This window comes from Camelus dromedarius, chromosome 2 (genome assembly GCF_036321535.1).
Source record: "Camelus dromedarius isolate mCamDro1 chromosome 2, mCamDro1.pat, whole genome shotgun sequence".
Classification (NCBI taxonomy): domain Eukaryota; kingdom Metazoa; phylum Chordata; class Mammalia; order Artiodactyla; family Camelidae; genus Camelus; species Camelus dromedarius.
In genome coordinates this window covers 77,711,215-77,731,877 of record NC_087437.1, presented here as the reverse complement: position 1 = coordinate 77,731,877, position 20,663 = coordinate 77,711,215, and the positions used below count along the sequence as shown (strand labels likewise).

The following is a 20,663-nucleotide window of genomic DNA, read 5'->3' as shown; positions in this document are numbered from 1 at the left end:
CTGTTCTGATTGCCAGTATCTCATCATACCCCATTTGTCCTTCTGTGAATAGAAAAGCAAGTCTGTGTGTATGTGTTTGGTTACTTCATTGGTTTTTACCACATGATGACCCAAAATTAAAATCATGGGTAAATAAATGCTGGACACTTCACTTCATAGTGTCTTTAGGTTAAGGGTTAAGATATCATGCATTACCTTTAAAGTACCTCATTAAATTAAGTGCATATTTTACCATCTGACTTGAACATTTGTCTAAATAACTGTTATTTAATTGAAAAGGGCACCAACTTTGCTAGAGTTAATGTTATTGGTAATCAAAGGAATAAATTGCAAATCTCATCCAAAGCATCAGTGTTTTTATTAAGAACTTGGGGAACTCTTCAGATTTGCTAAGAGCTTTACATTCCTGACTACTTATTCCTTCTAGTGCCCTCTGAGATAAGCCAGCATTTTTGCTGTATGAGTTATTGTTAATCCCTGTGTCCAGAGTGAGTGCAGATTCATGATGAGAGCTTTCAGGTTAAGAATTATAAGGCCATTTTAAGGTCCACTAATACTCTTTCTTTTCTTCTAGATAGTAACTTTAACTTTACAAATCAATATGAGGGTTTCCTTTCTATCTTTAGCTAATTTATCACCCTGTTACATGAATATGAGAGATTTTTAATAAAGGTACAGTCCAGACTTTTCCCCAAGATACCTAAAGAAGTATATCCCTGTGTTTACTATCCTGAAAAATAATACCATCAACGATCTTCATGAGTCACCCATTATTGCAAACTACTTTCAGCAACAATTAAATTAGGAGTCAAACATTGTATTTAAATGCTTCAGTGATACAGCTGGCAAAGCAGTGAAGTTTAAGCAACATTTAGGGGGAAGTTCTTTTACATTGGCAATTTATAAACTCTGTAGAGAGAGATGAGAGAAACAACCTTTTGTGCCTAAGCAGAATGTAAGAGTATGTTTGTTGACATACCCAGTGGCTTCAACTACCATGCACTCCCCATTCCATTCATATGAGCTACATATTTTGTATCTATTTTAAGTATGGAGAACCACAGCAAGAAATGCTTAGCAGTTGTGCTTGACCTTGTGATCTGGGATATTCATTGCAGACTAAGGACTCATGATTCCTCTGCTGCTGTGATTCGTATAACTTCTTACTGGAAGTTTTTTTTAATTTGAGACTTTTTTGATAATGAGAATGGATGACTCTGATCATTTCCCCTGTATGTAGGGTATTAACTGACAGTTCCTGGGAAAAGGCATTAATTGACTAAACCCAGTTCATGTCTAGTTGTTTAATAGATGAGAGACATTAAAGAACTAGAGATAATTCAATGACTTTTTTAAATTATTTATTCCATTTCTTTCCATCCCATTCTCTGAACATTGTTTTTATATCTGCAGGAAGTTAAACATTACTGTTTGAGTTCTAAATCCTCTCCTGCATGTCTCATAGTACAAGAACAAATGAAAAATTAAAAGAGCCAAAGATAAAGGAAAAATGTAAGGCAGCATGATGTAGCCTCAGACGTATTCAGAAGTGTATTAAAACCATAATTTTAAGGTTGGTTGCATTTAAGAGACCCCTGACCAACACACTTCTTATCACTAAACCCGGAGTAAGCATTAACCAGACGTTTGTAATCTAAAAATACATATTGTGTGTGAATTGTGGAAATTTACTAAGAAATTTCTCTTTTGCAACTGTGGAACTCATGACTATTTTTGTGAAGTTATTTTGTAATATATAGACAATATGGAAGCTGAAAAATCACACATATCCTTTGTCAGTTCTGCTTTTTATAATGCTATATTCTAACACCACTGTCTTAGCAAAAAACAGTCCTAAGTTGGCAAAGGGGACTTGCCTATGACCCCCAAACTTCAAGAAACACTGTAATATTAAGCCTTTCTCAAACCTTTCTCATTAGTATCTATTAGTATATATATATGGAAGAGGATCTTGCAAAAAAAAAAGTTGAGTTTTACCGAATTACATTTCCAATCAATATTCACTTTAAAATCAAGTGTACATTCCCATGAAAGAAGATGGACTCCTCGCTGAATAAATTGAAAAGATAGTGCTGAAGGGCATTAATAGCACATCTTTGGTGACTTTCCTTGTTTATTACTACATACGCATCTTTTCCTCGTTTTGTTCTTCTACTGAAATCCTGAAAATGTAATGAGGTAAATTTAATTAACCATATTTCATGTATCTAAGTCTCAGTGAGAATAACCTGCCCAAAGTAACAAATGGAGTATCTTATTCCATATCCCGTATATATTTTTTCTTGCCTCACCAGGACTTCTTTGGAATTAAAATTTCATCTCTGACTTTGATTGCCTGCTGGCATTTAATATAGTGCTAGGGATGGAAGGGTGTGTGTTAAAGTGCAGGGCTGATGTGGCCTCTCCCCTTCTATTAGACGTCCGGCTAATCCAAGTTCTGGCTTCCTTTTCTTTCCCTACCCATAGCCTGGCAGGCAGCCAGAAGAAGGAGGAAAAGAAAATGCCCCATTATTCTCTCCAACCATAAATAACAGAGTAGACTAGAGGGGAAACAAGATAATGTGGAAATGCTGGAGTCCCCCACTCCCGTTCAGTCAATCACAAGGTCATTGGCCACTCAAAGGGCAGAGCCACCCATGGCCCTCCCCTCTCCTGCTACATGAACTGACACATCCCCAGAAAAAAGACTGAGCATCAAAACATAATGTTTTCAATTGTTATCTCTTCTAGCTGTCTGTACATATGCATTTCACTTTTTTCTTTTATTTCAAGTGTTTGTTTGAGCTATTGTTTCAAAGGTGAAGGGAAGTTCTGTCCCTCCAGCACCTGCCGTCGCCCAGGCTGTGTTACCACTCACCTTACGGGACACTTTGAACCGCGATGCTGAGCACAGGCAGGTGGCATCCTGCTTTCGTGCGTGTTCAGTACTGTTACATTTATTTTGATCCTCTAATCCTTTGCATAATGGTGGTTCCCACATTTACTATTGGCCGAGATGAAAGGCCATTTTCTATTTTTTACTGAGGACATAAGAAGGTCTCCCTATTTTAGTGGGGAGTTTCTTTGGAGAGTCTTAGAAACACTAAAGGTATCAAACTGAAACTTGTGATAAGTCCGGCTGTTTACTCTTCTTTGTTTCCTGCTTCAGACTCAGAAATTGGTGACAACTGTCCTTCTGAGATGCAGGTCGTAGAGCCCGCCTCTCCTCCTCCAGCTCTTTATTACGCTTGGCTCGGGGGGGAAACTTACTCTGCTGAGAGCTACGACCCAGGAAGAAAGAAAAATAACTATTCTCATGGGTATGACCGCAATTACCTGCACAGGTATCAACGGCCAGCTTGCTGAAAGTGGCAATTCCACACGGCCAGGGTCCCAGTCTTGAATACCCATAGTCCTGATGCCCTTCTGGGCTGCATCCCAGGCAGGCTATAAACGAGAAATCACAGAAGATTCCCTCTCCAGTAGGAAGTGTTAATAATTCCTCATGTTGCCTCTGAGTTTTCAAATTTGCCATACGTATGCCTGTGTTTGGAGAACCTCAAATCTTATGAACTCTTTCATGTGTGAATTATTTTATGTGGGTGTTATTTTTGTTTTCCAAATTGGCAATTCCATTATAATATTTTATGCATCTTTTCCAATGACACCACATTCCAAGATTGTGATATATTGTTTATGCCTGCCACTCCTACGCCCCCTTCACTTTTCCCACCTACCTCATTCCCCCATTAAATTATCTGTTAGCTGAGATATAATTGACATATAACATTGTGTAAGTTTAAGGTGTACATGTTGATTTGGTCCATTAATATACTGAAATGTGATTTCTGCTGTAGCATTAGTAACACCTCCATCACATCTCCTAGCAACTTCGAAGTGTTAAAATAAAGGAACACTTAGGAGACACCGCTGGATTAGTGCCCCACCTCCTTTCAAGGAGATCTTGAAATAAGTTTATAGCATTGGGGAAAATCTCATAACCAAAGTTTAAAAATCTTCTAAAAAGTTATTTAAAATCAGTTTGAACCCTTTATAGGCACTGAACTTATCGAAAAAACACAAACGAGGAGTTAAGAACTAGGACTGACTCCCCTCGTCCACTCAGTCGCCGTGTGGCTCGGGCAGCAGTCCGTGCGTCACTCTCAGGTTCAGGAGTCCCTGTTACCTGCCGGGGCCTTTCACGCTCACGGCACGTTTATCCTCACTCCAGCCCTGTGAGTACTCCCTGTTGTCCCCTATTTGCAGGTGAGCAAGCATCTTAAGAGGAGGGATTTGTCCAAGGTCTTGCAGCTCAGACTTGACAAATGAGGATGAGAACCCAGACGCACTGACCCCAAGGTCAAGACTCTCCTGTCTGCCTCACAGATTAGACTAGAGGGCTGCCTCTAGAGCTTCTTCCAGCGTCACTTTACTGTGATTCTATTATTTAAAGTTTACCTCATTTTAAAGGCATGAAAAAGCTGACTGATGAAGAGCATTTTTAAGACCTATAACTAATGATTTGTATTTCAACCCAAGCACTCATTCTTTATAAATGTCTTAACCTTGTCCCTCAAGTCAATCAACTGAAAAAAATATTGACTGAAAATATAGCTAAAGAGAATGATTAAAATAAATTTTTGTTCTCTTCCAGTAGTAGATGGATTTTTAACCAGTGTATTCTTTCAAATCTCTGAAATTTCCCAAAATTAAAAAGAGACATCCATAAAGTTATATACATATTTACTGTATCAATTTCAAAACTGAGCCCAAAAGTAATCAGAATAATTTTTAAAGGCTTTTCCTTGCTAAGGAGAGCAGACTCTAAGTAACAAAAATGCAGAAATTATTAAAAGTTCATGTAAATCTTATACACATATACTCAGTGAATACCCCCTCCCTCAGCAACAACACTATGTTTATTTTTATTTAGTACATTTCACAGCAGTTAACATTTAGCTCAGTTGTATAACTGTTTAACTTAATGCATGGATGCTGGAGCCAGACTGCTGCAGTTTGAATCCTGGCTTTGCTGTTTACTAGCTGTGTGACCTCAAGCAAGTTTATTAGTCTCGAGGTAGAATAGAGATATCCTAAGGTTAAAACAATTTAATATCTATCCAGGGCTTAGAGCAGTGCCTGCCACATTAAGGCATTATCGATGTGTTAGCCGTTACTATTTTGGAGAGTGGCATTAAGAAAAGAAGGAAGATTTTTTTCGTTTGTAAATTTTAAAATAAGAAAAATAATCAGTTTGAAATTACTCAACTCTTCTTCTACAAGCATATTCTATAAATATGTTTCATGTTGCCCTTAACAAACACTTTTTTGTAATGGCAGACTGTGAGCAGTGATTTTTTTTTTTAGCCTGATTTTACCTGTATAGATGTGGTAACAGATCCTGTGATTTGCCCTCGATACCACAACTACCTTGCAGATAATTCTAGTCACTCCCTTCGTTCCAATCCCTCCTTCTTTTATTTGATTCAATTTAATGAAATCACAGAAACTACTTTTCATCCCTAGACAGGTACAAAATCCACCTAGAAAGTAAATAGAATTGGAAATGGAAATGGTATCCAGTTTCTCATTGTAACTTTTGCCTGGTTCTTTCAATCCCTGGCCACGAAGATCATGCTTTAGCTTTTCTCTATATAATGTTTTTGTTTTTGTTTTTAATTTTTTGACTGATTTATTATGTTTCAGAATAACATTGGACAACTTTGTAACACAGAAATGACAAAAGATTACTTAAACCAAATACATTTTCTATACTTAGAGATAGTATATAAGCCATAAAACAACAGTGATTTTTAAAAATTATAATCATATTACAATATATACATGTATCAAAGTGATACATTGTATACCTTAAATTTACAAAATGTATGTCAAACATTCAATAAAATGTATGTAAGATACAAACTTTTCAAGTGTATTAAGAGAAGAGCATTATTATAATGTTTTTATATTAAGTTAAAACTTGCTTTTGTGAAATTTGCAGTTAAATCTTTTTGATAGATGTATACACATTTGTAACCATTACTCCAATCACAATATAGAGCAACCCATCACCCCTGAAACTTCCCTATAATGATTTAATTGTTTAGAATTGCTAAGTAGTGTTCCATTGTTAGAATATATCACATTACTAACAGCTTTGGAAAAGCTGGCAACTTCTCATGAACAAATATCTCCCCTATGACCTAGAAATTCCATTTCTAGGTATTTTCCCAAGAGAACAAAAACAGGCCCACAGAAACGCTTGTATAAGAATGTTGATTTTAGCTATGTTATTCGCAATAGCCCAAACTGGAAACCAGCCAAGTGTCCAAAGACAAGAGAATGGATTAAAATAATGTGATGTATTCATTTAACTTATTGACATTTTTGCAAAATGAATAAGCTATCCATAGAATTCCCTTCTCCTTTTTTGCCTGTGGGTTCTGTGATAACACTTCTTCATTTTCTGATATTATTAATTTGTGCTTTGTTCCTTTATTGTGTATTGTGTTCAGTCTTTTTAGGGAGTTATCAATTTTCTTGATAATTTCAAATAACTAACTCTTAGCTTTGTTTCTATTTCTAGTGCTTATTTTCAATTTTAACTATTTCTGCTCTTATCATTACTATTTTATTACTTCTAGTTATTTAGAGTTTAGGTGGTGGTTTCTCGAATTTCATGAAGTAAATTAAAAATTTACATCACTGATGTTAGCCTTTCTTCTTTTATAACACAAGCATTTCAACTTTGAATTTCACTCTCAGCAGTGGGTTAACTGCATTCCACAAATTTCAGTATGTTGTATTTTCATATTTATTCAGTCAGAAATATTTTTATATTCCCATTGTGGTTTCTTCTTTGGAATCATGTAACTAGAACTTTATTTCTTTCCAAACATTTCTCATTTAATTCTGTTTTGTTAAGACAACCTACTCTGTAGGCTTTTGGTCTTTTAAAATGCGTTGAGAGTCATTGTTTTGTCCTAGTGTGCAGGCACATTATTTCCTGGTGCATGCTACATAGGCACTTGAAAAAAAATTATCTGGTGGTTGGTGGGTACAGTGTTCTACAGCTGTATATTAGTTAAGGTAGAAGATAGTTTGTTTACAACTTTTCTTACACAATTCTTACATATTTTTTTCAAATTATATGAAATCATTTCACATATAATGTGAGAAAGTTATAAGCATACACTTCCAGGACTCAAGATAGCCCAGTACTGGGTACTTCACCATGATCGTGCATACTGAATTTTAGTCCATTCATCAGCTACTGAGAAAGGTCTGTTAAATTCTCTATGATTGTATGCTTGGCTGTTTCTCCCTCTAATTCTGTCAGTTTTTGCTTTATGCTTTCGTTGGGAACATACACTTATAATTGTTACGACTTCCTTATGTACTGAATCTATTAGAATTATGACATGTCTCTCCTTATGGTTGTAATAGTCCTTGTGTTGAATTTTACGTTGCCTGATATTAATATAGCCATACTGCTTTCACATGCTGTTTTCATACATATTTTTTTCTAGCCTTTTATTTTCAATTATCTCTTTATATTTAAAGTGCATCTCAGGTACAGTGAGGCTGATCAAACTCTGACTGCCAGGCTGATGCTTAATTTTGTAAATCAAGTTTTGTGGTAGCGCAGCCATGCCTATTTCTTTACATGTTACTTGTGCTGTTTTATGCTGCAGTGCCAGAAGAGTTGGAACAAAACAATGTGGCCTGCAAGCCTAAAATATTTACTAGCTGGACCTTTCAGGGGAAAATGTTAACCCCTGGTATAGAGCATATAGTTGAGTCTTGATTGCTAATTACAGGCTGACAATCTCTACCTTTCAATTGGAGGATTTAGCTAAGTTACATGTGACTTAATTATGATATAGTTACATCCAAGACCACCAGCTCTCCTATTTGTTTTCCTCTTGTCCTCTGTTCCTCTTTTCCTGCTTTCTTTTAGGCTACTCAAATAAGTTCTAGTACTACATTTTAATTTCTCTACTGGCCTTTTAACTGTGCATCTTTGTATTCTTTTATTGTGCTTGCTTTAGGGGTTACCATAGGAACTTTTAATTTATAACAATCTACTCATGTAATAATCTAAAGCTCCTGAAACTTTATAACTTTATGTATCCTCTTCCATATATTTGTAGTGTGAAGGCTATAATATACAGTGTTGTGATGGATTTGACAACAAGAGCAAAAAGGCTGTAGGAAGTTAAATGAAAGTGTAATTTTTCAAGGGTCTCATACATAATGCTGTATATATCGTATTAAATGGTTGTTTGTCTTTGTAAAAAAATTTAATAGTATTTTATATTTTAGTATATATATATACATATATATATATATATACACACACACATACACACATACACACATACAATCTGTATTCATCCTTTCTTGTATATCTGAGTTCCCATCTAGTGTTATTTCCTTTCAACCAAAGAACTTTAATACTTCTTTTAGCACAGGTCTCCGAGTGATAATTCCTCCCAGTTTTCTTTTATTCAATTCAATATGTCTTTGTTTTTGCCTTTGGTTAAAAGGTATTTTTACTAGATATAAAATTCTGATTCGAGAGAATTTTTTTCCCAGCATTTGAAAGGTGTTAAATTGACTTTGTTATACATTTCTTCCTGATGAGACGTCAGCTGTTTTTCGTGTTGTTGTTCCTCTGAACAAATTTTCTATGGCTACTTTCAAGTTTTTCTTTTTATATTTGCTTTTGATTAGCTTACGTATAATGTACGTAGATGTGTTTTTCTCTTTATCATTTCTGCTTGGGGGTTGCAGACCATTTTGGATCTGCAAGTTAATGAACATCAACAAGTCTAAGAATATTTTTCATTGTTCAAATTTAGTCTCTGCCCCAATTCGCTTTTGCTTCTCTCACTAGGACTCCAATTACACATTTGTTAGACTGCTCAAAATTGTCCCACACATCACTGAGGATCTACTTCTTTTTTTCGTATCATTTTTCTCTCTCTTTTTCAGAATGTATAATTTATATTTTTTGTCCTTAAGTTCAAGGCTTATTCTACCACCTCCATCTATTGTTAAGACAATTTAGTGAATTGTTAGTTTCCAATATTGTAGTTTCAAGTTACAGAATTACTTTTGTTTACATTTTTGGTGCCGAGAATTCTATCTGTTCTCTCATTGTTACCATATCTTTCTTTATTGAACATGTGATATAATTATTGATTTAAAGTTCTTACCTGCTATTTCCAAAGTCTTTGTTATCCAAGGACATTCTCTGGACTTTGTATTACAGTTTTTGTTCTTTATATATATGATAACTTTTTTTTATTAATACTAGTCTTTGATGATATGTTGTAGAAATTCTAATTTCTATTATATAGACTAAAGTATATGGATTGTTTTTCCTGGCAGACACTTAGATTACTGGCTGATTTCCTTGAACTTGTGAAGGTTACTTTTATATTTCATATTTCACATCTGTTTTAGGGTGAATTCTGAGTCTTGACACATAGTCTTGGCTTTTCTGGGATTTCAGTAGAAACACTGATATGATTGCCAAGAATTTCTGGCTTGGTGAGGTTCAACTCCAAACTCTGTCTCCTTTGTGTGGGTAACAGCTAAAATCTATGTCAAGTTTTAAGCTTTCCAGCTGTTGCTTTTGTCTGGGCTATGTGAAATTTCTTCCACGTATGGGCAGCTTAGGGATCATCCAAGGGTTTTACTGTAATTTACACACAAATTCAGGGTCCTCATCATTCTTTAGGCCTCTCCTTTTTGAGATTTTTTTCCCCCCTTGATTTCCAGAATTTTGTACTAGTTAGCCTATGGCTCTCCAACTGGGAAGTGCCATCAAAGGAAAATGTCTGCAAAAGTAGAGCTCACCCAGTATAAGGATCAAATTCCCTTCAGTTTCTGCTTTCTTTTTGTTATTCTCAAGTACAGTCATATAGGTTATTCTGTATTATTCTGAGAGTTTATAACTGTTACAATTGTAAGGATTAACAAAACACAAGTGGGTTTTTATTTTTTTTTTTTTTAGTCATTACTAGTACAAGAACTTCTTATAGTACAGGCATTATTTCAAAGTTGTGAAATCATTATGTCCTCAAACTTAATATAACTTTCTTCTTCTCATTCAGGTCAAAGTAGGTTGAAAAAGCCGCAATTGCAAAATCAATTTATTACATTGTGAAATTTATTCTAATTTATTTTTATATATGCATCTACAACATTGGCTCTTTTATCTGTCACTCTCTCTAGTGGCTCCAAACAAGTTGAAATTTTCACTTTAGAGGAAAAAATAGTATTGAATGAAGTAAGTTTGGAAGAATAAAAGAGAGAGAGAGAGAGTGAAGGGAAAAGTAAAGACAAAAGGAATGAAGGAGGGTGAGAGAAGGCAAGAGAATAAAAGAGAGGAGACAAGCGAAAAGATTTTGAGAATCATGTGTCTTTCCTTGATTGCTACAGTATCTTACTGATTTATAGAAATTGTAGTTATTGGTATGTATTAGAATATATAGTTAGGAGCTATTAGGATAATCAAGGTACATGTTTATATGTATAATTTTGTGCAGTTTTATCTGAAAAGCTTGGAGTAAGACATCACTCAATCTCTATCATTTCAATGTATTCTTTCTATTTTACCTGTCTGTAAAAAAGCAGCTGGGCCGGTATGGACTTCATATTGGTGGACACCAATATCATAAGAAACAGTAAAAGGAAATAGATATGAACTGTATTAAGGTCAGTTAGTTCAGTTCAGTTCAGTTAAAGAAGTATCTTTTGGATGCCTACCATATTCAGACAATATATTATGTGCTATGGGTAAAATATAAATAAAACATGGTCCTTATACTCAAGTCAAGGAGACTGAAGAGATTGGCCACCTCTTGAAGTGTCATGGGATAGATGGCTGGAGATCCGGGTGGAGCCTCTCTGAAGGGAAGAGCTGGATCTTTCTGTATTTAAGGTCTGAAGACAGTGAGACATGCCAGAATCTCAATCAGAAGCTTGAGAGGACTGTGTCTTAGGAGTACAGACAAACCAGTTGTAGACTGAGTCTTACTAAAACTGCAGCTGAGCCTCAACCTAGATCAAATACTAATTGGATTGAAGTCATCCTATCTGTTCACCAGCCTGCTTAACAAACGAAAGGAGGGACCTTATCTGTTGGAAAGTAACATTGTGTGAAGTCTCTATAGTTATTTTATATATGGTGTCATGTAAAATAAAAAGGACTGGATATGCAAAGAGTCCAGAAAATAAGATCAACAATCAAGAGGAAAAGTGGATGAGCAGACCCATGCATTATTTGGGTACTGTAGTTAACAGACAAGGATATTAAAATGACTATAAATAATATTTTGAAAGTGGAAGAAAAGATGGCCAAAAAGATGAGTGGAATAGAAAATTGAAATGTACTTTAAAATATTTAAAAATCAAATTTACATTTTAGACCTAAAAATATATTAAAAGATAAATCTCTGGTGGATGAATTTAAATGCAGATTGGCCACAGCAAAACACAAGAGAAGTAAACTGGGATACAGATCAATAGAAAACACCCAGTTTGGAGCACAGAGAGGAAAAAAAAATAGATAAGACACATAAGAGCATAAGAGACATGTGGGACACACGAAAGATTTAACTTATGTTAAGTAAAGTCTCAGAAAGACTTAAAGAGCAAGATTGCCCATCACCAGTAAAATTAAAAAGCCATGATGTATTCACACAATAAGCTATACAGCAATAAGAATAAACAACCCACAACTGCATGCAACATTATACATGAATGTCACAAACAAAAAGTTCAGTTTAAATGAGAGGCAGACAGAAATGAATAGATGTGGTATGATTCCATTTGTATACAGACTATAAGAGCAGGTAAAACCATTCTGTGAGAAATGAGGATTGTGGTAACCTTTGGGGAGTTAGTAGTGACTGGAAAGGAGTATATTGGGGGATTTTGCGTCTGCAACTATTCTGTTTCTTGAGCTGGGTACTAGTTACACTCATGCATCCAGTTTTTGAAAATTCATTGAATTGTACTCTGCTGTTAGGTACATTATCTTGTATGGAAATTATGGAGGTTACTAAGATTTTATATAGTTACTAATTAAGTAACTTATTAGCAAAAGAGACTAGACCTCAAGTGATCCATGATATACATATATACATGTATGATAATGTGATATATATAATGTAGACGGTACATATATCTTTATATATATAGAGAGAGAGAGAGAGTAGGAGAGGGTATCTATATTAGTCTTTCCTTTGCCTGGAAAATATAGAAAAATATTTATGTAATAATATGATATAGCACAAAGCATAGACTCAAACTTACAGCATGGTCTTATTTACATTTTTAATGTCTCTCTTGTAAAATGCCATCACATTTTATAGAACTCAGTCGTACTGGCAGGGTTTAAGGTTGCTCTCCTGCTTATGAATAGATTTATAAGGCTGTAGTTTAAGTTAAATTAACAATTTTTAAGTCACAAATCAAATTAAACTTAGGCTAAATATAATGAATGTCCCAGTATGAAAGGGCCATATGTCTTTATCTTACTAGGACATATATCGTACACTATTACACACTGTTCACACTATCACACTACTAACACTCACATTATTAACACGATCACACTATTAAGTTGTGATTCTTAGCAAATGAGTTAAGGGATTCTATTTAAAGCATAGAAATACTTTTAGGGAAAAAATGGAGTTTCTTACCCTAAGCTTCCTTAACCAAGAGACACATCTGGTATTACAGGATTTTTTAAAATAGAAGTATTACTTTGAGTTATATAGCAATAATAATTTGACGTACCCTATCACTGTGGTTCCCCTGATGTGCTTACAACAGGGAGAGAGTTGGGAAGAAAGGAAGGAAGGAAAGAAGGGAGAGGAAGGGAGGGGAGGAGGGAAGGAGGGAAGAAGGAAGGAAGTGGTAAACTCTTGGAAATACAGTTATGATTTCTCCTGAGTGGTCACAACGCCAAGGAATTTAGCGGTGTGTTTAAGAAAGCCTGATTTCAGCTCTCAAAAGAGAGAACCTGGTAGTCGTGTGTGACCCTGGAAGCCACCGGAGCAGTGGTTCTCAACTTTACGTGCAGCAAACCACCAGGAGGTCTTATCACAGGTCGCAGGCCCTGTCCCGAGTTTCTGTTTACAAAGTTCTAATGTGGGCCCTCAGAATTTGCACTTCTGACAAGTTCCCGGCGGGGGCTGACACTGCTGGTCTGGGACCACGATTTGAGAACCACCACATTAGAGCTGCCTTAGCTTCTGCTGTCAATGTTCTGTCATAACTCAGGTCTCTTTCCAAGCTTACTTTTGATGTATTTGATAAAACGGAATCCATAAACAAAGATATAGGACATTGGCTCAATATAGATGCGTAATAGGGAATACAGAGAGGGCAAGACCCTAATGAAACTTCTGCAGAAAATGTTTGCAGAACGTTTTTGCCCAGAATGAAAATTTTGACTATCAAATGATAATTACTTCCCAGAAAGCAGAGAGAAAAACAACCCAGCCAAAATCGTGATGCAGCTAAGTATGCAGAGTCTGTGTTCAAAGTAATTGACTTCCTTTTCTCCTAGCATATATTTAATGCAACCCCACGACCAAGGTAATTTCAGTGGAATGTGTTCTGTTACCGATCAAGGCTCACAGATGTGGAACTGTTTGCCCTACGGGCTTGCCTGTGTTAGGTGTAAAACATTGGCTTTTCAAAGATACATTAATGTGAACCCTAAAATTAAAAATAAGGAAAGATAAATTTGTAAATGTCAACATGATGTTTAATTCTCTTGTAGGACTGCATCAAAACATGTAAACAAGGACCTTGGGAATCTGGAAGAAAACAAAAAATTAGAAGAAAACAATCACAAAACAGAAGCCTAAGAGAGAAACTGTCCCACTTGTCCAGGTGGGTGGGCTGTTGGAGGTTTATAGAAATAATTCCCAGGAAAGTATGAAACATCCTAGCAGATGAAAGATGAAGCCTCGACATTCAGATGCTTTATAATTGCAGGTTTCAAAACAGGAAAAGAGTGTTTCAGAAAGAAACTCTGGTTGCTCAGAAAGGTATTCTGAGAATAATGGAATCTCAACAGTCTCCCCATCCTCTGAAAAAAATCATTACCCTCAGAATAACCTAAATCAACTTTGAGATTGTAACATTCAGTGAGAACCTTGTAGTCTAATGCCAAAAATTTTGCTGAGTGCAAAGACACTTAATTTTATAAGTTGATATTTTGGTTAGATGAGAGCCGATTCTAATACTTTGTTAATTTTAAATAGCAATTATGAGAATAGTTTTAAAATATGAAAATTCTAATCCACAGATGTAATATACTTAAAAGTGTCAGTGTATTTATACAGCCACCTCCCAAATAATTTTAATGACACGATAAACAAATTTGTGTGTGTCTAGACACACACGCACTTTTCCAGATAGTACCTATATTATATATGTATGTGTGTATAATTGTATACATCAACATTATATATACACATCCTTATATTGCACATATCTATATACAATAGCTAGATGAGTGTGGTTTTTAAGATACTCTCCAAAGGAGGTATGTTTCCATCGTATTGCCACTTGCTATTTGAGCTTTTTATTTTTATTTATGTTGTCTTGAACCAGTCAAACAGAGAAGCCATTTGGACAAATTATTTTGTATGTCCTTGAGAATAACCATTACTGTAGTTTACTCATATATGTAAAAATCCCCAACAGCCACAGTAAAATTTTGGTTGATTATAAATAAACCACATTACAATCTGAGTGAGTCACCTAAATTAATCCCATAGAGGAGACTGGGGGCAAGGGAAAAAGTTGTTATTAGAAGGATGTGCATAGGAAAGAAAAATAGAATAATTGAAATAAGACATTTTTAAAATCTGAAAACCAGATCTCAAAGTAATTGGGTGGAAGGACTAAGAACTGAATCCCTTGCCGCACACTGCCTTCCACTGGAGGCCAGATGTGCAGCATTTCTGCTGATTTTCACTTCTGCTTCTCTAGGATTCATTCCTCAATCCTTTGTAAACATAGAGTTTACCTTCCATTTTCTTCAAAATTAGATAAATTCTCAAAGGGAAACTGAGCTTGAAGACAAAGTCCACAAAATAGAGTGTACTTGAAGTGATAAGTGAATTTTTTTCACCTGAAAAAAAGATAAAATGAAATATTTTCCTGAAAAATCTTATAATCCCCGTAAGAATTAAGAAATTTCCACAAAAATAAAGATTCTCAACAATTCAAAAAAATTATTTGTAGAAGAGTTGCACTCATACCTGGGATTACAGTTGGGTTCAGGGACGATGGGGTTTTATACAAAGTTCTTATGAAGTATCACTTTTAGTACACAGTATATGTTGATTGTGAAATGACTGCCGTAGTAACTTACCTGAAGTATGTTTTCTCATCATTTCAGAGAAAAAACTATATAGACCAATTGAAGCATGAACGTGGATTGTATTTAAGACATAAACAAAGACATTGACAGCAATTCGTGGTTCAAGTATTAAGCAGTTCATTCTACCAAGCTGTCACAGGATTTTAGAGAATTATCTCAAGTGAAATAATGAAATGAAATTACAAACAATGACAAGAAGTTTTGGCAGCCATGATAATAGTTCATATGTTGTGTTGGTTTAATTTTTTTTTTCTGTAAATGTCTGCACTGAGAATTTCTTTTTGGTTTGCCTTTTCTGTAAATTTTTTACGTAGCTATTTTTATACACTGTAAGCTTTGTTCTGGGAGTTGCTGTTAATCTGATGTATAATGTACTGTTTTTATTTCAATTGTTTATATGGGTAATCTGAGAAGGTACATTTCTGATTCTGATTGCTATCAGTAATGCCCCCAAACTTTTTCACAAGCACCTAAATCCCAAAGGTGGCAGCTTGTGAAGACTGGGGACACACATTGCCCGAAGCAAAAGCTGTGATTTTTCTCACAGGGGAAGAGGCGGCAGAGGGTCAGATTGGTGTGCACCAGGTAAGCCATTGCTGTGTGTGTGCCACCAGCTGACTCTCAGAAGCAAACCACACACACATATGGACACACACATAATAATGGTACTCCCAAACTCACAATTTTACCTACTCTGAAAAAAACCTAACAGAATTTGGGTAGCATTTACCTTTAGAGACACCTTTAGAGTAAATTATTTTCTGTCCAAATAAAAAAAAAAAGCAAATCAATGTGTGAGAGACACTTTGGAAAAATCATGGGGAACATTTCCATATTCGAAGATCACAATGTAAATCACTGTAATTGAAAATTGATATTAAATCCTTTGGGTTATCCACTGCCTTAAAATTATACCTATTTCCTTTAAAAAAAAAAGATATCAGTCAGAATTGGAGATTTTTAACAGTGATCATTATCAAAGCTGTGTTATTTTCCACAGAATATAGAATATATATTTTTTTCGTGTGTGTTTTTGTTAACTACGCTACAAATATTGAATGCACCTTGAGATAATTTAGTGTTTTTAACTGGTATATAATTTATCAAGCAGTACATGAAAGTGTAATAATAAAATGTCTATGTATCTTTAGTTACATTCAAATTTGTAACTTTATAAACATGTTTTATGCTTGAGGAACTTTTTAGGGTGGCAGTATAAATGGAGATTTCTGAGGTAGACTGGACACGGGCCAAGAGCTACGTGTGACTAGACTTTTAAACTCTGCTCTTTCAGGCAGAAGCCTGGTTTCTGGGAGAACTCTGCACAGTCATTTTTGTCCCAAGGTTTGCATAACTTTATTGAAGAAAAAAAAAGGACATCAGATTTCCAGGTATAAAACTGTGTTCTTTGGGAGGAAAGGGAAAACTGGTGTTTGTTTTTTTTTAGATTGATGGAATAAGAAATTATGAAGGCAATGAAAAATAAACTGAAGATTAAAGTCAGATGAAGATTAGGAAATAAATACCTTGCCACTTCTGCATTATTTAGAAATACACGTTATTGTACATTTGTAAACCATTTGCTGTCTGGGCAATAGTGACTCAGTTTAATAAAAGCTTCCTGTAGTGTATTGGTATCAATTAAATACATAAAATATTCTATTAGTCTTGATGCTGTAAAAAAAAATTGTGGGGAAAAAAAGAAAATATGTTATTTTGCCTCTAAACTTTGATTTATTGAAGTTTTATTTGGCAGGAAAAAAATTGAATCTTGATCAATATTTAAACCAAAGTGAAAGGGGAAAAACCAAAGTTGTTTGTTTTGCATGGCTAAGCCATTCTGTTATCTCTGTAAATACTGTGATTTCTTTTTTTTTCTTTTATCTTTAGAATTTTGTTAAAGAAATTCTAAAATTTTTAAACACCTGCTTTCCACAATAAACCATGAACACTAAAATGAAATTACTTCCATATAAATATATTTTTTCTTTTTTTCTTTTGGTATGAGAGATCAAAGATTCAAAGTCTAACTCTAACTCCTAAGATATATTTGCAGAAAGAAGCAATGTAACAATAGAAAGAAAGGTTTATACTATAACTATTTCCTGACTACTGTGGTTAACTAAATCCAAAAACAGCTGTCAGAACCTAGAGAGCGGAACATAGGAAACTCTGAAGTCTGGACTGAAAGCAGAAAGTTTTCCAGGGGAAAGGGGACAACATTGTCACAGGGAATCAATGCCTGGATAAGAAGGAAAGCTCATGTGTGTAACGGCGGTCATGGCCAGGCTAGGAAGGAAAAGAATGCACAGTCCTCAGCTTCTGAGGTTTCATCTCTCCAACTAAACTCTTCGGTAACAGGAGACAGATTTTGCCAGCTCAATGTTCACTCCCTATCTGTGGTTACAGGAATTGTATGTGGAAATGGATTAACATACCCGCCTATGCCTAAAAGATAATAAAACTGAAATATGTCTTCACATATCTCTCATAGCTGTCTGCCTCTTCTCTACACTAAGATGTTCATGTATGGAAAGTAGTTTTATTTATGAAAGAGTGGAAAACTCCCTGTGGCTCCCCATCTCTCTGGAGTGGGAGTGTAGCAAAATAAAGTTATCCATGCCTCCTGTTACATCAGGCGGGCCCACTTCAGCTAGTCCTTGATTTCACCAGTGATGATTTCCGTAGCGTGTGTGTCTCCGCCTGCAGCAACAGCGCCCTGCTGACTGTGGGTGTCCCGTGCGGCTGTCCTCGGGGCTTATTAGGAGGACACCCTGATGTTTCTTCGCTTCCACCATTAACACACCACTCATGGCACCACCTGGAATCACCTAGAAATCCTTCCCCTTCAAAATAAGGGAAAGCCAGCCATGTGCTTTAGTGAAAGTAATTAATATTTAGAGCCCATTCTGTGTCCTAGGGTCATCATACATTATCTTATTTGATCCTTAGTAGTTATAAAGAGTATTAAATATTCCTCATTGAACAGCTGAAAACTGAGGTTTAGGGAGATTCCTTAACGCCCAAGTGCATTAAGCTTGTAAGTAGATAAGTTGGATGTGAAACCAGATCTGATTCTAAAGGCCATGCTCACCCCAGTCTACTGTAGTTCCCACATTTCTTTAATAAAGAAATCCTCCTCTTCGTAATATGTAAAGTTGGGAAATATTAATGGACGTATGAACTGGCTACACCATCTATGAAGGATTATTCCAAGATGTTTAAATCACATAATAGGAAAATATTATATAATTTTAACTGCATTTTGATTACTAGACATTTTTGTATATAATTATGTATGTATTTAAAACACTTGTGTATTTTAAAACGTTATGTGACATACATATGTGTACATATAAATACATATATATGTCACATCACACTTTAAACACACGTATTGCTATCATTTACTAATGGCCTATTATGAGACATGGATTATATTGATGTTTTATTCACATTACTTCATTTGAATCCACTCAATATCCTGCTTCAGGAGATGCTGTCCCCATCTTACAGATGACGACAATGTAAACAATTCTGTCTACCATCACAGAACCCAGAGGTGGTTGAGGCAGGATCCAAGCTCAAGAGGCCCAAGTCCAAGTTCCATTCACTGTATTGTTAATCATCCATGTTGTGAGCATACACACGTGCGTTTGGGGAGGTTACCAAAAAGACCGATCTGCATTGAGTGATCAACTTGTTCTCCTCAGTAACTAATGCCGTTCATATTTAAAGTAATATGATAAGTATGTGAAAGCTGCTTTGAAAACAATAAATTATTATATAAATGTTAGTTTTTTATTATGTGTCTAAGGAATCAAATGGAACTAACTCTACTATTTGAAAAAAGTAGCGCAGCAGATTTGGCTTTACGAGTGTCATACTTTAACAATAGAAATACTTCGGTTAACTATATAATGTATGTATTTTTTTATTTATTTGTAATTGAAGTATAGTTGATTTACAATGTCTCAGGTGTATAACAAAGCAATTCAGTTATATATGTATACACACACACATATGTAAATATGTATTATTGTTCAGATTCTTTTCCATTATAGGTTACTACAAGATATCGAATATAGTTCCCTGTGCTGTACAGTAGGTCCCTGTTGTTTATTTTATATACAGTAGTGTATATATGTTAATCCCAAATTCCTAATTTATCCCCCCTTCCCCTTTGGTAACCATAAGTTTGTTTTCTATGTACTGTTTTTTAAATAAGTTCATTTATATCATTCTTTTAGATTCCACATATAAATGACATCATATGATATTTATCTTTATCTGACTTACTTCATTTAATATGATATTCTCTAGGCCCATCCATGTTGCTGCAAATGGCATTATTTCACTCTTTTTTGTGGCTGAGTAGTAGTCCATTGTATGTATGTGTATACATATATGTATACACAGACCACACCTTCTTTATCCAGCCATCTGTTGATGGACATTTATGTTGCTTCCATGTCTTGGCTGTTGTAAATAGTGCTGCTATGAACACTGGGACGCATATATCTTTTTTTGTCTTTTCCAGATATATGCCCAGAGGTGGAATTGCTGGATCATATGGCAATTTTATTTTTTGTATTTTAAGAAACCTCCATACTGTTCTCCGTAGTGGCTGGACCAATTCACATTCCCACCAACAGTGCAAGAGAGTTCCCTTTTTTCCACACCTTCTCCAGCATTTATTAGTTGTAGACTTTTTGATGATGGCCATCCTGACCAGTGTGAGGTGCTACCTCATTATAGTTTTGATTTGCATTTCTCTGATAATTAGCAACATTGAGCATCTTTTCATGTGCCTGTTGGTCATCTGTATGTCTTTTTTGGAGAAATGTTTATTTATGTCTTCTGCCCATTTTTTTGATTGAGGCATTTGTATTTTTGATATTGAGGTGTATGAGATCTTTATATGTTTTGGAAATTAATTCCTTGTTGGTTGCATTATTTGCAAATATCTTCTTCCATTCTGTAGGTCGTCTTTTCATTTTGCTTATGGTTTCCTTTTCTGTGCAGAAGGTTTTAAGTTTAATTAGGTCCCACTTGTTTATTTTTGCTTTTGTTTCCATTACTCTAGGAGATGGATCCAAATAAATATTCCTGCAATTTATGTCACAGAGTATCCTGCCTGTGTTTACCTCAAGGAGCTTTACAGTATCTGATCTCACAGTTAGGTCTTTAACCCATTTTGAGTTTATTTTGTAGATTGTGTCAGAGAGTGTTTAATTTC

General features: G+C 35.2%; 1 protein-coding gene across 2 annotated transcripts in view; it reads left to right on the top strand.

The window, feature by feature from the left end:
* Positions 1–17,908, top strand: part of ALCAM (activated leukocyte cell adhesion molecule) — a 188,795-nt gene extending 170,887 nt beyond the window's left edge. For both annotated transcript variants that reach the window (XM_031456275.2, XM_031456267.2), the window contains 2 exons: positions 13,811–13,923; positions 15,443–17,908. In XM_031456275.2, the coding sequence (XP_031312135.1) occupies positions 13,811–13,898 (88 nt within the window). In that variant the 3' untranslated portion in view covers positions 13,899–13,923; positions 15,443–17,908. The remainder of the gene's footprint in view (positions 1–13,810; positions 13,924–15,442) is intronic.
* Positions 17,909–20,663: the final 2,755 nt, after the last annotated feature.